General features: G+C 41.7%; 1 protein-coding gene across 4 annotated transcripts in view; it reads right to left on the bottom strand.

Annotated features, from left to right (window-relative positions):
• Positions 1-23,798, bottom strand: part of LOC137285281 (lysosomal alpha-mannosidase-like) — a 68,590-nt gene that overhangs the window by 30,547 nt on the left and 14,245 nt on the right. For 3 of the 4 annotated variants that reach the window (XM_067817606.1, XM_067817608.1, XM_067817607.1), the window contains exons 2-4: positions 8,527-8,722; positions 2,618-2,735; positions 732-908 (exon numbers count right to left, since the gene is read on the bottom strand). In XM_067817606.1, the coding sequence (XP_067673707.1) occupies positions 732-908; positions 2,618-2,735; positions 8,527-8,691 (460 nt within the window). In that variant the 5' untranslated portion in view covers positions 8,692-8,722. Of the gene's footprint in view, positions 1-731; positions 909-2,617; positions 2,736-8,526; positions 8,723-17,356; positions 17,574-23,798 lie in introns of those variants that run through there. The other variant, XM_067817609.1, reaches the window with a different exon arrangement.

The raw sequence follows: 23,798 nt of genomic DNA, 5'->3' as shown, positions 1-23,798 counted from the left end.
CCTCCTGTTTGGGACCAAACCGTCAAAAAATGATAAAAATCAGTAAATAGCAAAAGATACCACTGAAAGTTCTGTATGACATATCTACCAAGTCCTGAAGAAAGATATTGAAATGGTTTTATAGTTGTCCCCCAGAAACGATTTCAATTCCTCCTTTCTAAGACTAAATCTTAACCGTTCTCCTGGATACTGGGAAAAATAGAAATGCCAAAATCTGCAGATACCAAATAAATAAATAAATAAATAAATAAATAGCAAAAGGAGGGACCACTTTAGGCTTAGTCTGATATATCTACCAATTGTTTTACGGACGGACGGACAGACGGGCGAGGCGTCGACTATATCCCCTCGCATTACATGCCGGGGCTATAAAACGAGTCTGGACCAGACAATCCATCTATCACAATCTGCTCATTGATCTACGCAATTGTTAATCAAGTCAGCGAGTCTGATCCCTTTAGTCGCCTCTTACGACTATTATTGGTTGCTGAGGGCCAATTCGAACTCTGATCCTCGCGGGGGTAAAGATGATGGGTAGGGGTGCCCCCTGTGATGTGCACCATCAACACCGAACCACAATGACATCAGAAGACCAGTGACACTCGACGTAACCCGATCCTTCTGACGTTCTGACATGACGATCCTTCTGAACGACTCACGTGATTTTGAACTGAACCCAAGAGGCTACAGTCTACATTAAAATCAGCCTAAAATATCGAGGCCATACTTACGTTCGTCGATTAATCTCTTTACTTGTTTTTTCATGTCCTCCGTCTGCTCGTTATACCAGACAGAGAGAAAGGCCATCTCGACGAATATAAACCTCCGGAGGGGGTTTCCTATTAGTTCTCTAACAGCGTTATCCAAAATACACTTTGTGCACTCGCCTCCGTGGTAGAAAGACTCCGCTGAAAGTAAGTAAGCATTCAGTAATCATTCAATGCAATAATGCTTTTATCATGAGGTTTATTCATCAGTTGTTCATATGATACAGGTATAAAATGTACGTAAGACTCATTGCTTAAAGCTCCCAACGAGGTTATAAGAATGGGTTTATTCATGTGATGGTTGTAAAAGCCATGTTTGCACACACTAGGATGACACATGCAAGTGTAAGGAGTTCGCAAGGAGATTAACAAATGCAGATTCAGAACTGTGATTTTATTTTTGTGCGATCTCTCTCCTGATCTATTCATGTTTCTGAATGGTAATATATTGTACGCACGTACGCACGCACGCACACATACATGTGTTCTGTTCCAGTCAAGAATCACTTTATTAGCGTCGACGCGTCTCATGTCTGTATCCAACACAGTGTGCGAAATGTTTTCAAGTTTCACTCGTTCGTCAGTCAGGCTTGAGATAGCTGCTTTGGCCCCAAATCGTCGGCATGACTCGGGTTTCATCACTAAGGTGCTAATTTGCAATTGATTAACATTTTTATCAGGCCATAATCGTGCATGATTTAAAAGTGTACTACGTCTATAACTTAACACGTCGGAGAGAGTGATATATTAACAAAATAATACCATGAAAATTCACTAGCCAGTCGGGCTGTGGCTGTGGATATTTACTGTCCCGACTAGATGTTACTATCCACGGCCTAGCGGGTCAGTGGCTATTGCGCACCGTGGCCCTGCATATAGAGGTTGGGTATAGCGATGTTACATATTCATAACATACCATCATGACATATACAGGTCAACTGTTATAATGCGGTCATTATACACAAATACAGTCTCTATCGATTCCGTCATTCTGTCATTAGACTCTTGTCATCAAAGAAGCCTAATTGGGGTTGTACGTTAGGACATTAATGCACTATTGCACCAATATGAGACAGGCGCCAGCCCTTTCATCCCCGAATCAACATTAGTTTCCTTTGATGTAAAAAAAACTGTTCTCTCTCACAGGAGCTCAGCTTAATGATGACCGACCTTATCTGTTGCTGCATTCATGACTGGTTTGTTTGTGACAATTCAAACATGACTGACTCAACGTGATGTATTGCGACCTGCCAGGTCAACATTGCAAAATTAATGTAGTGCCTCTTTCCTTACATGCTGGGAACAGGGCCTTTCAGATGACACACTCAGAACAGTGTCTTTCAGGTGACGCACTCAGAATAGTGTCTTTCAGGTGACACACTCAGAATAGCGTCTTTTAGATGACAAACTTGGAATAGTGTCTTTCCGTTGGCTCACTCGAAACAGTGTCTCAAAATACAAAGAGGTATTAAGGTTAGATATATCTGTGAACAGAGCGTCGTAAAAGCTTTAGGTAATTCCCACCATCCTGCAAAATTGCAGGTGTTCTGCTTAACTCTGCATAACAACAGCACATACTCCATGACACTGACATATGTAGGTTCAAATGAATCTGTAGTGAAACTTGTGGCGACTATTCTTTAAATCATCTATGTTGCCAATCACTATTACCTCGATGTCGCTATCTACATACAGGATTGGACATGTTTGTCCGCGTCGGCAACAATTATGTTCTGACCCTGTCTGTGAAGTGCAGAATCTTTTCTGTCTAATCAGGCCTTTGCCACGGCAACATTTAATACAAGACACCGTGTTATGTAATTATCTGTGACGGTCATGATATAACATACCGTTCCCTCCTCCTTGTCCTGTGTAATACTGATCCATAGTCTTCTTCCAGCCGACGTCGTCGTGTGAGTGGGCGACGATGTGGACGTTCAGCATGCCGTCCATTGTAGGGTTACATTTCTGCATACAAAAATAATGTGCATTGTAACAAGGTGCCATTCGTTGAAAGCAGTAATGGTAAAAATATCGGAATGAGGAGAGCTGATTTGTGCATTCAAACTATTATTAGAGACCAAATGGTATAGTTTGCGATCAAAGCATAGGTATTGGATATCGGTGCTCTTTTGAATGTGTTGAGTTTTTATTATTTGAAAGTTTTTTTCAACCAGATTGCTAGATGCTAATGCTAACTTTGATATTGCAAATAGCCTTCGGACATTTCACATCCGTTGTGATAGTAAAAGCTGAATTTGTCAGCGTCCATTCCTTGTAACATCGGTTGAAGTACAGAGAACATTTCCTCCTTTCTCATCTAGCTAACCGTACATTGATCATATTCCTCTAGCCTGTAGGCAAGTCATGTTATAGTTGCACTGCGCTCTCTAAATCAAACAGATTGGTAATTAGTAATCAGTACGTAGCTCTCATGGAAACTGACCAGCTGTCCAGTTCCTGATTGACTCGCCTTTCATAATCAAGACTGACCAATTTGCTATAAGCCTCATTAATATTGATGTTGGTGTCCAACCGCTCTGCCTTACGGGACGATGGCCAGACCAGTCACTGCAGGATCAGGGCAAACACGAAGTTGATCATACATGTTAGGGGCCTGAAACTATAACCCATGGCCCCTATAGAGCAGAAGTCTTCAAACTGCCACGGCGGTATTTTAGGAAGTCACAACCCTTTGACTTTGAAGTGAATACTTTTGTTCTTTTTCCAGCGATCAAAGAAATAAAATAGGACATGAAGACCTATCTGAAAGTAACATAATCACATATGTAAATTATGCATGAACACGGTAGTATATTTAATCACCAGAAAAAGTAGCGTCTTCAGTGTTTCCAGCGTTCTTAGAGACGAATAGTGATTACAAAGATACAAGCTCTAGACGCCACAAAAACTAGTGGGTTCAGGTTTAACTTCATCACGTGGTCCATACAGGTGGGGCTGAGATTGCCTGCGTAAGTATCTGAATGCATCGGATTTCGACGTGATCATTTGCAGTTATATCTAAATATGTATTTACCCTTTAGGAATAGTTCATATTGTTCATATGGTTCGATATATGTGAGCTTCAAAACAAAGAAATCAATTCAATAGGATATGACTTCGACAGCATTTCATCCACACCACACGACACCTACGCGATCGTCTGTTGGGGAACATCTGGTTTCAGTCTATCCATTTTTTTCAGAATTCCACTCACTGATGACATTTTGAAAGAGTGGCCGAATGAAGCTTTAAGCTGAAGTAAGCTCTATTTCAACTAGGGCCAATCTGCATGTAACCTTTCATACAAACCCAGTTTGGCTTCAGACGTAGCAGTTGTGTCGTCAACGTTTGACATCATAATTAAATGCTCGAGTTGGCAGCAGACATTTGGTACACATGTCGTATTACCTTACACATGCCTTAAGAACATACAAGAAGGAATATTTTCCTAATATGCCATACTATAAACTGGAAAGACGCTTCTTTACAGGAACGGAATCTTCGGAATCCATTCCGTTTGCTTTGTGAGTTAAGTCTTCAGTGATACCTATTCCTGATGTGTACTTTAGGCTGATGTCCTAATATGTCAAACGCGCAAATCTGATTTCCTCAGGGAAATTCATTACCTCGGTTGGTTCTCTGAGAGATTACTGATGTTGAATACTTGCATGCGGGTATCTGTCCTTCCTTGACACTCTATCTCAAGAAGACAGACCTTCTACTGCTGTTATTAAGGATTTCCTACACTGACAAAACCGCATTGCACGTCCATCGACTCACAGGACAGTATGTACAGTGTAGATATTTACGCTGTGCACAATGTTACATGCGATTGTCTATTCCTCATGGAAGGTAGAAGGAAGATGTGAATAAAAAGTGCTCAGTGGATGTGAATGCAGTGCACATGGTTGTATGTGATTGTGAATGCTGAATGTGGATAAGAATGTTCTATGCAATGTTGTATGTGAATGTGAATGTAGATCACAAGCATGCGTGTGGATATGAATGTAGAGTACAAGAATGCGTGTGGGTGTGAATGTAGAGCACAAGGATGGGTGTGGATGTGAATGTAGAGTACAAGAATGCGTGTGGGTGTGAATGTAGTGTTCAAGGATGAGTGTGGATGTGAATGTAGAGGAAAAGGATACGTGTGGATATGAATGTAGAGTACAAGAATGCGTGTGGGTGTGAATGTAGAGGACAAGGATGGGTGTGGATGTGAATGTAGAGTACAAGGAAGGGTGAGGATGTGAATGTAGAGGAAAGGGATACGCGTGGATGTGAATGTAGAGTACAAGGAAGGGTGAGGATGTGAATGTAGAGGAAAGGGATACGCGTGGATGTGAATGTAGAGTACAAGAATGCGTGTGGATGTGAATGTAGAGGAAAAGGATGGGTGTGGATGTGAATGTAGAGGACAAGGAAGGGTGTGGATGTGAATGTAGAGGAAAGGGATACGCGTGGATGTGAATGTAGAGTAAAAGTATGAGTATGGATGTGAATGTAGTGTTCAAGGATGAGTGTGGATGTGAATGTAGAGGAAAAGGATACGTGTGGATGTGAATGTAGAGTACAAGAATGCGTGTGGGTGTGAATGTAGAGGACAAGGATGGGTGTGGATGTGAATGTACAGTACAGGGATACGTGTGGGTGGAAATGTAGAGTACAATGATGAGTGTGGATGTGAATGTAGAGGACAAGGATGGGTGTGGATGTGAATGTAGTGTTCAAGGATGAGTGTGGATGTGAATGTAGAGGACAAGGATGGGTGTGGATGTGAATGTAGAGGAAAAGGATACGCGTGGATGTGAATGTAGAGTAAAAGTATGAGTGTGGATGTGAATGTAGTGTTCAAGGATGAGTGTGGATGTGAATGTAGAGGACAAGGATACGCGTGGATGTGAATGTAGAGGAAAAGGATGGGTGTGGATGTGAATGTACAGGACAAGAATACCAGTAGATGTGAATGTAGAGGACAAGGATACGCGTGGATGTGAATTTAGAGGACAAGGATGGGTGTGGATGTGAATGTACAGGACAAGAATACCAGTAAATGTGAAATGTAGAGGACATGAATACGCGTGGATGTGAATGTAGAGGACAAGGATGGGTGTGGATGTGAATGTACATGACAAGAATACCAGTAGATGTGAATGTAGAGGACAAGGATGGGTGTGGATGTGAATGTACAGGACAAGAATACCAGTAGATGTGAATGTAGAGGACAAGGATATGTGTGGATGTGAATGTAGAGGACAAGGAAGGCTGTGAATGTGAACGTAGAGTACAAACATGCCTGTGGGTGTGAATGTAGAGTACGAGGATGGGTGTGGATGTGTATGTAGAGTGCAAGGATGGGTGTGTATGTGTATGTAGAGAACAATGATGGGTGTGGAATTGAATGTAGAGTACAAGGATGCGTGTGGATGTGAATGTAGAGAACAAGGGTGGATGTGGATATGGATGTGGATGTAGAGTACAACGATGCGTGTGGATGTGAATGTAGAGAACAAAGATGCGTGTGGATGTGAATGTAGAGAACAAGGGTGGATGTGGATGTGGATGTGGATGTAGAGTACAACGATGCGTGTGGATGTGAATGTAGAGAACAAGGGTGGATGTGGATGTGTATGTAGAGTACAAGGACGGCTGTGGATGTGAATGTAGAGTACAAGGATGGGTGTGGATTTGTATGTAGAGTACAAGGATGGCTGTGGATCTCTATGTAGGGTGTATGAGTGCGTGTGGATGTGAATGTAGAGTACAAAGATGGGTGTGGATGTGAATGTAGAGAACAATGATGGGTGTGGATGTGAATGTAGAGAACAAGGGTGGATGTGGATGTGGATGTGGATGTAGAGTACAACGATGCGTGTGCATGTGAATGTAGAGGAGAAGAGTGCGTGTGGATGTGAATGTAGAGTACGAGGATGGGTGTGGATGTGAATGTAGAGGACAAGGATGGCTGTGGATCTCTATGTAGGGTGTATGAGTGCGTGTGGATGTGAATGTAGAGTACAAAGATGGGTGTGGATGTGAATGTAGAGAACAATGATGGGTGTGGATGTGAATGTAGAGAACAATTATGGGTGTGGATGTGAATGTAGAGCACAAGGATGGGTGTGGATGTGAATGTAGAGTACAAGGATGAGTGTAGATTGGAATGTATTGTACATGGATATGTGTGTGTGTGAATGAAGAGTAAAAGGATCCATGTGGATGTGAATGTAGTGAATAAGGATGGGTGTGGATGTGAATGCTGAGTAGAAAGAAACGTGTGGATGTGAATGTATAGTACAAGGAAACGTGTGGATGTGAATGTAGTGTAAAATCATGGGTGTGGATATTAATGTAGAGTACAAGGATGCGTGTGGATGTGAAAGGAGTGAAATGAAATGCATAATTCAAAGCTTTATGTAGATGTGGAGTGAGAATGCAAGGTTGCATGTGTAACTGAATACAGTGTACAAATTGTGTGTGGATGTGAATAGAGAGAACAAAGATGTATGCTATGTGAGTGCAGTGTATAAGGTTGTATGTGGATGTTGTGAGTTGAGAGAACAAGGTTGTGAGTGACAGATGTGTAGCTCTGCACTGCCACCTAGATACACATGCTCTGCAGAAGATACATAAGTGTAGATGTATTGGTCTTGTACTTATGTGTGTACATTTTCACAGCTGCACGGTGGTTTTATTCAGTGTTCACAGGTGTATGTGTATCTATATACTGGGTTCACCTATGGATATAAGTGTATATGCTGTATTCACACCTGTTTGAGAGTCTATATACTGTATTCACATCTCTATGCAAGTCTATATACCGTATTCACATATGTATGCAAGTCTATATACTGTATTTACATCTGTATACAAGTCTATATACTGTATTCACATCTGTATGGAAGTCTATATACTCTATTCACATCTATATGCAAGTCTATATACTGTATTCACATATGTATGCAAGTCTATATACTCTATTCACATCTGTCTATATACTCTGTTCACAACTGTATTTATGTCTATATACTGTGTTCACGGGTGCATGTAAGTTTTTTTACTGTATTCATAGCTGTATGTAAGTTTATATACTGTATTCAGCGCTGTATGGAAGTCTATACTGTGTTCACAGCTGTACGCAAATCTATATACTTTGTTCAGAGATGCATGCAAATCTATATAACGTGTTCACAGCTGTGTGCAAATCTAAATGATGTGTTCACAGCTGTATGCAAGTCTATATACTGTATTCCCTACTGTCTCTCTTCACGGCTGTATGCAGATCTGTATACTGTGTTCAGTATAGTCTATATACTGAATTTGCAGCTGTATGTAAGCATATATACTGTGTCCACAGATGTAAATCTACATACTAATTTCACAGTTGTGTGTGAGTTTATGTACTGATTTCACAGCTGAATGTAAGTCTATCTACGCTGTTCACAGCTGCATGCAAGTCTACTCAAGCCATGGCTGCATGTAAGTCCATATACTGAGTTCACAACTTTATGTGAGTTTATTTACTGTGTTAACAGCTGCATGTAAGCTTGTCGGTTTTGAAGAAAGAAACTATCACAGAAGCTCTGTGTATATGTACTGTTGTTTGCCAAGCACCAGGTTGTATGAGACCCCGACAGAATGAGCTCGACACATGGGACTTATGCGATTACATTTCATTCATAGAAACTCTGGATTGCTGAGACAACTGGAAGGTGAATCCACACAACAGTTCGTTAAATTGATGTAATGTATTTACCGATTTGTCGCAGGTTCCTGTGTTCGAAGGTGGGTCCAGATGTAGCTCGATCTTAGGTCGTCGTGACCTTGGTTTGAATTTTAATAGGTCCATGATATGTATGATAAACGAGATGCAGGCAAAGAAGGCAAGAATCAACGCGAACCTCTTCAGCTTGAACCTCATCTTGGAATGTGCCAGGAAACACAGCCTTCACCTGAAAACAGAAGGTAGCCGTGCTGACATCTCTAGGTTACACTAGTGGAAGCCCTAGCTAGACCAGAACTTAAGGTTACACGAGTTGTAGAATCTGATTCGAGTAAGCTTATTACACGTCTGTTTGTTTACGACGTCATCTGATAATGTAACTGTAAACGCAGGACCCGGTCTCAGGCTCTGTGCCCAACTGTGGACAACAGTTAGACTTGTACACTGTTGCGCAGTTCGCTGTACAGAGTAACAGTATAATCTGAGCAATAGGAAAGCTGGTTCCACTGACAGAGGACATGCATCAGACTACATGAGGATCATATGAGAGGTAAACAGAGTGGTTTCCAATCCCAATAATGCATATCAGGTCCAAGTGAAACCTCATCCATTTGGACCATACAGGGCGACTAACGAGTTCATATGTTTGAGTAAACTATCGTTTATTGGTTTGAGTATCTACTTGTGCGACTCATGCTTTTCAGCCAAGAATAACTGCAAAATCACACTGAAATGTATGGATATTATCTGTTGGACGTGAGCTGGTCACGGTACAGGAAAATGCACTTTTGAGGTTACCCTTCTCAAGTAGGCGTATTTAAGTGTTGGAATACTTCCGCCCTTCCGACGCTCCCCTTGAAACTACAAATAATGAATAGACACAAAACGCGTTTAGATGTAAACCCCGTTCACGAGTACAAACAACAAAAACTGTCAACCCTGAACGAAACCCCTCGCTACGACAAATCCTTTACGCACATATACCCTCGCAATGACAAATACATTACGTCGTGCAACCTTGCTCTGACACGTACTTCTAGTCCATTCGGGGTAGAGTAAAAGTCGGGTCGGGGAGGGCCATCGGGTAATACTAAAAGTGGATTTCAGAATATCAAAACGAAATCTGTACATTTGGGTAGACACACTTACTGTTTTCACAAATGCATCGTTTGATTGCATAGCTGTATAGCTAACGATGAAAAAAGCAAACAACGACAAGGACTGAATACCGAGATTCCGGTAGAAAATACACCGTCCGTGGACAAATACCCTCGCTATGACACATACTTTATGCCAGTGGACAAATACCCTCGTTATGACACATACTTCATGCCCGTGCACCAATACCTTCGCTATGACACATACTTCATGTCCGTGCACCAATACCCTCGCCATGACACATACTTCATACCCGTGCAAAAAAATACCATCGTTGTGACACATACTTCATGTGCAGCCTGAGTGAAATAGTGAGAATATGTATATGAACTTGATGTCGTTTGAGTGTCACATGATATTAACAATACTTCAAATATTAGATGAATAAAGTTGAGTTGTTAGAGCTTGATACAACATGGATAGAGTCCCCATTTACGATGACAGGTGATATCTAAAGTATCGTATCTGACAGTGACTTCCTTGTTCGGCCTCCGAGCATTACGGCTCTGTGTTGGGGTTTGAACGGAAACTCTTCATCGCCGTATCCGCTATAGTTGAGGAAATATATAAAACTGAAGGATAATAGATTCGTAGAGGCATAAAGCACGCATTTCCTTGTCGACCGGCACAGCAACATTGGTAAACACGAGAACACGCAGCCAGGTCGTAGCGCTCAGAATACTATCACAGATCGTAATACACATGGCGGCCACATAATTGCGATAACACTATACATATTTGACGTATGGATTAAAATATGGTCCATAATCAGGTTATAATCCCCCAGGGGATTTCGAGTCATAGACCTGACAGCGATAGATCAGAGCCTCATGTTTTATACACCAGCTACATCAAGCATAGCTGCCATTGTGTACTATGCGCCGAATGTATACAACCATTTAAAAAATAAAATAAATAGATAAGACATAAATCATCTTGTGAGTTTTAGTACTTGTGATTTTCTCCATAAACTATGCAATGTATTTCAAGGGATATGAATAAACGACATTTATATTCGTGTTTTATTTCTGTCTAATGGTTACAAGTTGAGTTTAGTGTCTCAGGAATCCACTATTTGGACAAATGAATACCGATAAGAAGCGCATTCACGTTGACTGTGTTACAAGGATGAACCGAATACAGATAGCTGTGAGTTTACGGAGATCCATCTCGCTGAAGTACTCTGATATTTGAAGGCAGACAGAGGCATTGTGCATATATCACGTTTTGATATTTTAACAAAACCACCAGTAATGTTATACAATCAATACAGTCTCTATCATAAAACATTCTTAAAATGAAGATGCATACATTAATTACTCGAAATGTGGCTGACTATTATCTTATCAATGTCTGTTATGCTTACATTAAAGCAAATCCAACTGCCTAATACATTCGTAGATCTGGAGTATAGTGAAAGGTTCTACACGTATTAATATATAGAAGTTAATGTTTTACGCCTAACTTTTTTTTAATTATTATTATAAGTGTTCTTGTATAGCGCACAAATCAAACTGCAAGGCAATTTCTCTAGGCGCTAGGTATTTTCCCTCGATCACCGGATGTCAATCTCAACAGCACATCGTATTTCAATCTCAACTCCCTGGGGAGTATACAACTCTTGCTGCCACTAGGCGCACCGAGTTTATTGTGGCTCTCTCATCCTAACGAGGTACCCATTTGACAGCTGGGTGGACTGGGACACATAGTCACAGCACTTTGTCCAAGTTTACTGCACGTTGCTGTACCCGCAACTAGGTGTATGCACGTGTTCATGTGGCCACCATCTGGTCATATACCAACGGATTCGTGGGTTCTTTTAAGTGCACAGGGTTGCGTACTGTACACTAGGGGTTGTGACAACACTGAAAGAGTCTGCACACAAAGTTGACTCCAAGGTTTTAACACCCGGTCACAGGTGGGCTCGATCCCGAAACCGAAACCTCGCTGGATCACTAGCCTGGCGCCTTAGCCAGCTCGCCCACCATGCCCCCTTAACTTTCGTTTATAGATGAAGTCACTCACTCCTTTATAGGACATTACAGGGTAAAAACGATGTCCCGCCCTAAAGATCCAGTCCGCAGTTTTTCTTGATCATATTTACCCTTGCTATTAAGGTTGAAGTTGAGATTCGTATGTCAGATACGGACTCGTAACCCAAATAATGGGTTCATGTTCAAGACTCATTGTACTTACGTTTCGCGAGGACTTGACCTTATTGTTGAGTTCAGGAATCGATTCATATACTTTTCAAAAATAGTTTGGACTTTGTCATGTGGACTCGTCAGGAAAGTCGGCTATTCTCTGTCACTCTGGTTCTTACTTACAGGTGAACTCACATACAGACAGGGGATAACACGAACCCGTTGTACCGTGAATAGTTGGACCAGACTAACAGATAAATAACGTCAAACGCCTTATGTGCGCATGTGTAGACGGGAGAGGTATTATGGGATGGTGTATGTTGGTTTTAGTAGAAGGTCAAGGTCACAAGGCCATACAGTCAACATCTCCCACGTATACAGTGCCACATACGAATTTACAGATGTCATTTAACATCATACATCATACAGTTAGCCTTGAAATCAATTTCCTATCGATATTTTACAAATATACGATGCAATGATAGTTCCGCAAAATGTTTTGTATTGTTTGCAAATGGGCCATGAGTCCTTTAACAAAAGAGCGGAAGAATATTTCATTATCAGCGTGTTTGAAAGAATCACATAAATAGTGCATTTATTCATAATTACGTTTGCCCACGGGAACGTCATCTTGACACCTTTATTCTTTTCTAAACGGAAGTTGACGTGATAATATATATATTGATCAATATATTTTCTTGCTCATATATCCATTAGAAAAGAGATCATTTTAACACTTACCATGATCTGCTTGCAATGGTCCTGGTATTATCTCAGATTTTACATTGTATAAGCTCAAAAGCACTTATTCCTGAATTCCTGAACTGTAACTGCGTTTATGGATGAAATGTCAAAGATTACGTGAATTCCCCTAGAAACGTGGAGCACACACGTTCTGATCTGGGGATCTGGGACGGAATCGAGGCCAACTGACTCGCGCCATCGCCATAGAATGAAAAGAACACCACTCCCCGTCAATCAAGTCTGCTTAATGGGAGCTGACATTTATATAACTAGTCAAGTCTATTTCCTGTGGAAGAATCCCACGCAGGACCACTAAGTGGGGTATTGCTAGCATCGACGGCCGGCCGTAATCAGGTGGGCAGTGACTGCAGCATGCCACTTGCCGTCTCTCCCTAGTCTGGACACTTACGATGAGGGATATACTGCCCACGATATATGTTCTTTATCAAACTTTTGATGAAGATGGCACCTTTATGCTATAATATTTTCCAGTGTCAATATCAAATATTGCCTTGGCAGCCGCTACTCATATCAAAAGCTTTCAACAAGTGACCATACGCAGAGTAACAAAAAACGAGTGAGTGAGCTTAGTTTTATGCCGCAATCAGCAATAGTCCAGCTATACAGAGGCAGTCTGTAAATAACCGGATCTGGACCAGACAATTCAGTGATCAACAGTATGAGCATCGATCTGAGCAACTGGGAACAAAGACATGAGTCAAACAAGTCAGTGAGTCTGACAACGCCATCCCGTTAGTTGCCTCTGATGACAAGCATGGGTTCAGCAGAAGACCAATATTCCTACCAGGACGGGGTTAAAATGTTTTGTCAAGTGGACAAAGTGTCCGGGCTATAGTGTTCATGTATCGGTCCCCATCAAGGTACAGGGAATTGTTACAGCCGTCAGACACAGGCAAGGTGACTGATTGTGGGTCAGGGAACCCAGAATGAGTGTCTTGTTAGCCATGATATCAATCACTGGTTTTCGATGATCTAAAATGAACGCCAGAGTTACAGAACGTCAAGCGCATCACGTGAGACAGTTTCGGACATACTTATGTTCAATATGTGCCAAAAGTGACAGCATATTCTGCTCTGTGGACGTGACACGGGTGGACGGCTAGCTGCAATTTCGAAATGATAATGTGCGAAAAATCGTTAAAAATCGTTGTTGTTGTTATTATTATCATTATAGGATGTTTATATGGCGCACATGTCCAGGCAACCAGTGCTTGGCCAGGGCGCTGGCATATATTTCCCTCGATCGTTGGATGTCAATTTCAACGGCCCATCATATTATCATTCTCAGCTCCCTGGGGAGTATACGACTCTTTTGCTGCCTCTTGGTGCACCGAGTTATCTGTAGCTGTCTCATCCTATCGAGGAACCCATTCACAGCTGGGTGGACTGGGACACATAGTCACAGTACTTTGTCCAAACTTGTTGCAACTAGGTGCTTGCACATATTCATATGGCCACCGTCCGGTCATATACCAGCGGATTCGTATGTTGTTTTAAGTGCACATCGTTGTGTACTGTATACTAGGGATTGTTACAACACGGAAATGGTCTTCATGCCAAGCTAATTCCAAGACTTTTACACCCGGTCACAGCTGGGCTCGACCCCGACGTCTCAACCTCGCTGGATGACTAACCTGGCGCTTTAGCCAGCTCGCCCACCACGCACCCGTTGATATATTTACATCTCAAAATTGAAATATCAAAACTGTTGCTTCTCCAAGGACGGTGTGTCATAAGCCCCTACAGTTTTTACAATAGCTTTATTCATACCATGAAAACCTGGCGTTACTGCCTGTTACTTTCTGTACATACAGTAGTATGGAAATCACTGCGTCTACATATCAACATTTATGGAGATTTCAAGGACACTTTACAATCCTTCGGTAAATGGAAAATAAAGTTGATTCTGCCAAGTGACTCTAATTTAAAGAAGTACAAACGAAGGAATCTGCTTACCATTTTGTACATGAATGTGTACATTTGTACATGAATGTGTACATTTGTACATGAATGCGTACATTTGTACATGCAAGTATAATTAGTTAATAAGTAGCTTGTTTAGTTCATACAAATCGTTCATCGCATACAAATACAACTTTACCAGACTTGTAAGAAACAAAAGTTCGAGATATTAGATATATATTATTAAACCATCAGAATGTGAACTTTAATCTTAATGACAATTGCTCGCCACTTGACATTTCTAATCCGAAGTCATTATTTTGTCATTACGCGACACTGCGCTGTTGCTGTAAAGGTTCTTGGCACAATTATGGTGTGAAGACTGGCAATTTGCACACACGGGTTTTATATTGTGCTAACTTAGTCCACTGTTCTAGTGTAATGTCTGTCTGTCTGTCAACTCTAGATTTTGTGAAAATGACTCTCGTCTTACTATCATTAACGTGATGACATCAATACTATAGAACAATTCGAGACATGAAGCGTTGGGTGTCAGCTTTACTTAAACACACATCGTTCCTTCTTTAACTACATAGATATTATTTCACAGAACGACATTATTAAAACATACGCCATTGGAGTTAGAGAATAGCTAACGGACCTTACGGGGCAAACGCGCTATCCTTTAATCTGCAGCTGACATACAACTGTCATTCAGTGGGCAATGACCTTCATATGTTCGCAAAAATAGCCAGGGTAAATTATTCTACACTTTGACTCTTGTGGATGTTACTGAAAACGGACAGTATTAGTCTCTGTGTGAGAGAGTGCTCTTTGTAACAACAAGTACTACTCTGTAGTCACCTTAATATCAGTGTCGATAACTATCCTTAAGTTACATCTTACAATAACTCTGTTACATTGACAGAACGATTATACATCTGATAAAAGAAAGAAACTGTAACAATCACAATGTTGGAATATTGCTGCGTAGAAACAGTCTACTGTGGCGTCTGTTCATACCTATACTATATCACAAGGCTTTCATATGATCTGTTGACGTACATAAAGCTTACTGCCAAGACTATAGGAAGAGACAGCGAACTGCACTGCAAGTGAAATAATTTCCTTCACAGGACGGAGTAAGGATCTACTCCGAGACGTTGTGTTCCTCATGATAAAGAACAGATAAAGACATCCATAAAATCACTCTCCTTTAAGTATATCACTGATAAATGTCATTCAAAGGAGGACACAGGAGCGTCAACAGCTCTAATCATAATATAGCCTAATTCATCTACTGGGAATTAAAACAACCCCAAATATATACATCTATATAACGGACTACCTATGCTGATGAGTGCGATCGAATCTGTCCTGTCGTACAATATGTTCCTTGTTCTGCTGGTAGAAATACCTGCCACTTGGTGTTGATATCAACATGCATCATGTGTTTTAAGTCGGGCAATTACGTATGAATTGACCATCCGCTGACTCCTTGAATCGACACGAGCATCTATCAAAAACGTCACAAACAATACAATTGTATCCAGTTAACATATCCGGTTTCTTGGTTAGAGGATGATTGATATGACTCATTTGTTGGTGTGAATTTCATGTCTAGTAATCGTCGTTGGGGACGATACTTTCAGGTATCACGGCATTACACGAGACCTCAAATGTTGCATCTTTCACAGATTTGCCGGTGTCCATGAACTTTCATCTACGACACTATGTCAGTGTCATATGTAACTGACATCGACCTTCTGGACATTGACATCTGTGTATTTCTACAGGTATGATCTCTGTTCGCTTGACTTGACGAATATATTATCGTGGGGTGTAATATTAAATGCGCCACGACTTGATGATAGTGGTACAAGTGCGCGAGTGACTTTGTTAAACGCCGCGTTGACGACCAGCTAACAATGGGCCGGCCCGTTGGTGAGGATACATGATCAACATCGTGCGGTCCACAGTACTAAGATTCATAGTGAGTGAGGCGGATTCCTTGATGCCGGTAACAGTACACCGATTCTAACGGTCAGCATCACACGGGAGAAAGCCAGATGTGATGCACGACGCTGACCACAAGTGTGATGTGAAACCCAAGGACATGGTGTAAGACGCTGACCACTCTAGTCAAACCAACAGGTGTGGTACTGACAAACCTGGACACACCAGCAGAACGATCATAGATTTCTTCTGTTCCGAAGGAAGGCAACTTTCTACGATTGTACGTATATGCCAATTTATTCTATGGATATAAAACTAACTGAAAGAAGAAGTTATTACAGACAATCATAAACTTTGACGGCTAAGATGGATACTTTTCAGCGATTGATGCAAACAAATGATAGGAGTGAATCCACATATACAGACTCACAAGCAGACATAGCCAAGTATACAGGAGACATTCATATGTTTGTCCGGAACGGTAGAAACTGGTGATCATGCCCCTGGCCAAGTGGGGACTGACCGCTGATTACTGTCATGAAAGTTCATCACGTGGCAAGAATTGGTAAACGGGACGCAGACCTAAGGCAGATTCGGTAGTGAGTGACTACAATCTATCTACTTTATATCGTGTGACCTTATTGCCATGGTGTGTGGCTAACACATAACGACTGACCGATAGTGAGAGCGCATTGCCCAGCCAGGCGGTATAATCTGTAGTCGCAATGCCCCATTAACTATAAAACACGTGCGTTAGGCAAACACGCCAGTCATAATCTATATAGCATCGATCGCTATGTCTTTCAACAAGCACCCCCAGCTGAATCTATGACTGAAATCATCAAATCTCTGCAAACTACCATGGGCATTTGTTATCGACATGATAAATATGTCAAATCAACAATTAACATGTGTTAAGTGTGATGTATGTAACTCACCTCCAGGCTGAAATCGATGAGACAGTGCTACAGCACAATCTGAAAGATCAATCCCAGCAGCAGCAACTGACTGATGCCCGGCCACATACATCAATCAATGTTCATATCACAGACAGCCGAAATTGACATGGGTTTTTAAATGCCATGTAAGTGTGCCAAAGCGCTGCTGTCTGAGCTTCGGGAATTGTTACACCATGCGTCCGGCTACCGTCCGACTGAGGTCCGATGAGCGAGAGCAGCTAGTTCCCATGGTTCGTCATTAAGACAGCAGCATAAGGCTGTATCGAATGAAGCGCTACATGTACAGACACGGTGCATTGTCGATGTACAAAGACATTGCAGGGATCAATAGAGTTGCCAACAGTGACAATCCCGGGCTACGCGGTGGACGCGCTACCTTCCTGGGCATCGCTCCCCTGAACGAGGAAGTGAAATTATGTCACGGTCGAACGGTCAAGCTCATAGTGGACACATATAGTCCCTTCCTCAAGCACTGCGTCACTTGAGTATCATATCGTGGCCATGTAGTCATCGTTGTGTCTACAACCAGTTGTGTTCAGTGTTGCCACGCTACAGTTATGTAAACTTTACAGAGAAGAAGGTAAACCCTGGAAAGAAGCATGCGTCCATCTAAAAACCATCACATGTTAATTATTGATACTGATTGATCTAAAGGGAGTATACGGAACGCTAATATTAAATGATGTATGAGTACTACATGTGCTCCTCTAAGATGTCAGTGGGTGCTGTCATGCACATTTCACATTGTAATACATTTCAGATTGGTATATGGTTTGCAGTCGCTATGTAGGCTCAGACGGAAGAAGATACACACTGACTTATCTCGAAACTGTGTCTTACCTGACGACAAAGATTTCACTGTGATACTTCCAGTAACACTTCCTGGCTATGTTTAGACTTATGATGCCGCGTCGGTTATGGCACTGCATTTCCTGTGCTAGAACCAATGATATTGGATTGGAATCTTTGTTTGACCGGATAATGTGTCTGTGACTGTCAGGATCAATCCAGTGCTAGCTGTTGTTTTAAAGTGGTGAAGATCAGAGTAGCAGCATTACCTACTGACACGTGATATTACTGGAGTTCAGAGAGATCTTGCAACCACACAGTCCCACCATTTCATCAGTTTAAGGTGTGTGAGTTATGCGGAACCACTTAAACTTCGAAAGTGATGATAGATGACCGTTACGAGATGGCAGAGAGCCATGAGCATAAGAAAAGCGAGTGTGCATGTAAACCTACATTTAGCGAACCCTGCTGTTCCAAGGGGACGAAACTATGGGCGTCGTTACGTATGTGAACAATATTAATGAACCAGCCATTACAGAAAGCATCCATAAGAGGGGAAAAGTAATTATATTCCTCACAAAATACATTACAGTATATCTCCACACAGACTTACAGATACCTGTCCCTGTTTACATGTAGGACTGAGGATACAGATTTAACAAACTGGCGAGGACAAAGATAGATGAAGCTAAAGGGTGATCAATAAGTTAAATCCTTATCTTTGACTGCAGTGGACGTACTGACGTCACACAACATACGGTTTGTTACAATAGGGGGGAAGCAGTTTGACCAGCACTTCCTTTGTGGCACTGTCCGTCATTTGTTACTAAAGGATTGTTGGTTGACACCGGAGTCCAATGTGAGCAGGGTCATAGATTAGTTAAACATAAAATAAGTTTAAGACGTTCCCCTATGTTCAGTCTGTGACCGTGGTATGGCTAAGAGTAAATTCACATTCATGGATAAAAGCACAAAAGACTGCACATAAACAGTACTATGTATAGTTAGAATTTTAGGATATTGAGGCACACAAAATATTTTCACTTTGAACATGCTCAGATGATTAATACTATGGTGTCTTTTCTGGCTGCTGCCTTAGCTCTGGAATGGTCATCAATGCATCGAGGGAAAGTGTTAACGCAAAATGTAATACCCCACAAATTTTGGCCACAAGTGATCACCTCACAAGATTTGGATTCTTGTTGAGGTGCCGTCCATTAGGGAACATACTGACGTCTTTCCTCATGTATCCAGCTCCACTCAGTTAACGACTGCAGCTTGTGGTAGATGTCACTGGCAGAGTTAGGGTCCTTGTGACTGGCAGAGTTAGGGTCTTTCTGAAATGCTATACAAGAGCTGCTAGTGTTTGTGGGATAGCAAGTATTGAGCTTCACCACAAGCATTGCAATATCTGCCGCAACTGATGGGCTATGACTCTCACCTGTAGACTGCTTCTGTCATTTATCACACTCAAACGTGTAACATTCCATATAGTGCCTGGATGTGCGTTGTGAAAACATCACTAGCATATCCATCAAACGTTTTGATGGCACCTCCATCGATAACCGAACTGGAAGCAGCGGGAGCTTTTGAATCAGCTACAGACGCATCTTTACACGCCAAGTGCTTGACGTGCTTCATGCACCACCGAATGGTGTCTGATTCCATGACGGAATAAAGCATCTTTTCGAGCACGTATCCCAATGTACATACCGTTTTCAGTTCTGCTATATCCACTTTAACTACGGTCTCTTATTTCTTTTTGTTTGTTGGTTGGTTGTTTTTGAGTTGCCAATCAGCATTAAATGACTGTCAATGGACTTTGTTGTTTCCCCAAGACGTTCGTTTCTGAAGGCCCCAAACTGCTCATGTCCAAAGAGGCATACGTCGACATGCCGGGAAGGTGCAGAGCAAAGAGGAATTTACATTTGGGCATAGCTGACTGTACACTCATAGTCCATATGAGTTCTGAACAGCTTTAAACGACGGATATACTTACACATAAGTGTTCTTGACATGAGAAGACACGAGGAACCGGTAAAGTAGAGGATCACCCAAGTCTTGGAGGAATCAAGAGTAATTGCTATGGTGACCGAGTCTAGATTCGTCTGGCAAGACATAAGTATGGTGGGTGACCCATGCTGCAGCTGGACAAGTTGAATGGAGAGTGGGAGTCTCTTAGACTCTCAATCAGTGCCACCTGATGCAGGCTGCTGGACGGAGGAACGTCAGTCAGACGTCCCTCCTTCACAGACAGGCACAGGCAGAAACCTTGGACGTGGTACAAACTCCGTGAAAACGGTGTACGGCTATGATCAATGTTAACAACAGTAGGAACTGGGTAGGTAGGTACAATTAGATAGCCATGTCAATCGTACTATGTTCATGCATGGCAGCGCTAGGACGTCTCTAGATGTCATCGCCTCTTTTGAAAACAACTCCGTCGAAACATTAGCATGACACTCACGCAGCCTCGACAAAAACGCTACTGAACATCTTGGACGCAAAGTTTTGATGGTCTGCAAGAGTGCATGTAATGTGTTATCTTATATAGTTTCAATTGTTTTGCTTAGATCAGAGTCAGCTACAATCTTAATCCGAGGAATTTGGTTTTCAAAGCATATATAACAACATGTCATGTTCGAACTACTCTTAAAGGGTTACCCCGTATAATTCATCATGATATGAATTTGAAGTCCAAATTCAATATCATAATATGTCATTTCTGTCATGACTGCCATGAAACGTGTAAGTGTAGAACGATCACTCTGCTAATATTTCATGAATATAAATTTAGTGTGTCATCCACTTCTGGAAACGTAAAACTCACAACTTATTCATGTTGCAGCGTGATAGAATACTTTAAAGAATGCCGTTTAAAAATCGAAATAGACAAAACGGACACCGAATTTGAATACCTTAGTTATTCGGTTCTACTGTTTAACAATGACAGCAAGGTACGTTGAGCGACGTTCACTGGAATAGGGCAGTTGAATACTGCCATGTGAAATGTGAAGTGGCGATATATTCTACTTGCTGGAGGTCTGCCTTAATGGTGATCAAAAACAGCAGCAAACGCGTTATACATTTGTTTTATTAATTATATATGAAACAGTAAAGCTGAGTAGGTAAATTAATTTCTCTTTCAAATGATCACGAAGTTACCTACACAAAGTGTTTTCTTTAACGATATTTACCTGACTAGGTTAATTATTTCATCTTTTAAAGTGTACGTTACCTCCACAAGATTCAGTTGCTGGTTTGCATACTAGCAAATACCCAATTAGCCAGGGTGATTCATACGATCAGATGAGGGAATATGGTGTGCATTTATTGTTAATTACCTGCTCCACAATCTCACAACTGAGACTCTCGATCACAGTTTGGAGTACTCACAGATGAGAGTAGACCAGAATGACTGCTTCCTTGTGACAGACAAATCTGGATTGTCTCACTTGCTTGCCCTTGAGTCGGGAAGCAGGGGAAAAAGTACTTATGTCACAGTTTAATAGTCAGAGATATCCATAACTCTTATCTGTTATTGTGGATAAAGGGGTCTATTCTTGGGGTGTTTTCTGTTGTGCTAAATTAGGTATTTGTGTGTCTTTTCGTGTATCTGAAAATCATCCATTATGAAATTTTTGGTGTGTAATGATTTCTGTATAAGAGGAAACATTGCAGATAGTAGGGCTTTTCTTTTCTGTCCTCTGCACACGAATGAAAATTGATTTGTCTCAATATCTGAAATTATGTCAGACATGTGATTTATATGATATGTTGGCGCTATTGTCATTGAATGCACTTGTTTAATGGAAACGTGATCTCAGTCGCTTCACGATACTACCTTACGTATACTAGACCTTGTACTGGAATATGAAACAGTAGGTTCAACATGTTTGCCTTTAACGACACAGACATCAGCACTGCCAGCTATATCGCGGGTACCCGTAAGTATAAATCTGAACCGGTGCTGGCGTGAGCAGCGACAAACTCCATCGCAGTTCCATAGCAGTTATTTAGGAAACAAGCTGACCAACCAATAACCAGTTGTAGCATGTGCCCTGTACAACACACAATGAAACAAAGGATGTACAAACAAAGATTTAGAGACAAAACCAACACACGTACTGGCCAGCTCTTGACAGTTATCTTAAACCCGATATTAATCCACGTTTCACTCAAACAGGGCGTAGCCACGGGCAACTATGCCACCATTCACTTACACATACCTCAATACTACCATAAACAGGGCGTAACCACGGGCAACTATGTCACCATTCAAGGGGACAGGTCATGTGATCGTCACTGAACGATATCAGATCCTCAACACACCTGTAGCCTAAGGTTAACATCCTGGCTATATTCCTTAGTACATATTTTCGAATGTGAGTAGAAAGTCTAATTCATATACTAGTATACAAGGAAACGGCCATCAACAATGAGAACACACCTGGTAGCCGCGGGCTGTGTTGCCATTACGTCGACACATAAATATCCATGATGATCAGAAACTTTAGATTGCGCACTGGTGGCATTTATCTTTACAGGAACAAGTAAGTATTGTGATTGTGGATTGTGCTGTGACGCCGCGGAGCATTGTTAGTTTGAGAATAGAGATATGAGAACTTGGAGGAAAACATCATACAGGTCTCCTTGGCGGCTGGGTACAGCGACCCCTGCGAGAAGTGAGCATATATTGCCCTTATCAGGGAAGACGCTCTATGTTTACCCCGAGGAGTCGGTATGATCCAGTCTATGGCCCACCGTCCACAATATAGTAATTCCAATGACAAATATAACATTTATACATTGTACACAGAAATAACCAAATAGTTCTAAAAGGGGAGTTATACTTAACAAAAAAATGCATAGTTAAGTGTTAATTGCGGCGGTACCTATCTGCCAATTCGGTGGGTCTGAAAGAAATCCTGTGTGAAGATACTGAGCCCGGCACTACACGACAGAACTGGACACTGAAATATCTATTGATGACAGAAACACTTACCCTGACCTGAAGATTGGTCGGCCTCACAGACTGTCAACGAACGTGTCGACGGGCAGCTATGCTCACAATAGAGGGACAATACCTGGTTTTTGGGGTGGGGTGGCGAGGCGAGGCGAGGAGCTCCAAGCTGACATTATGCAACGTCATCACATATATAAGCCGGTAAGGCATGGTCTGTTGGATTAAGTGAATAGTAAACAATTACGCCATAACTTGAATGAATTCATTGGCTTTGGCACAAGCATTGTCAAATCGTGCTACCTAAAACTGCACTATACATGTACATAACCTTGCCGGTAAGGAGTGAGCGGGTCAGTATGGTTTTACTCCACATTTAGCAATTTTAGAGCAACATCATGGATTGGGACACAAAATGGTGTTCGTACATTGCACCCACGTGGGGAATCAATCGTCTTGACGTGACGACTCAACGCTTTAACCACCAGGCTACCCATCCGCCTCTGTTATGGCCATGTCTAAGTGGTAGCGAATACAACGAGCCCGATCCCTTCTCTACTCGGGTAGAGTGATCCTCTCCGCATGACAGACCATATTGAATTTGAGACGCTAGCCCACTGGATTGCTTTGTTCAGTCAGGTCTGAAGATGTATGTGAATAGTGACAGCT

This window comes from Haliotis asinina, chromosome 5, assembly GCF_037392515.1.
Source record: "Haliotis asinina isolate JCU_RB_2024 chromosome 5, JCU_Hal_asi_v2, whole genome shotgun sequence".
In the NCBI taxonomy this organism is placed as follows: domain Eukaryota; kingdom Metazoa; phylum Mollusca; class Gastropoda; order Lepetellida; family Haliotidae; genus Haliotis; species Haliotis asinina.
This window is presented reverse-complemented; position numbering and strand designations above follow the sequence as displayed.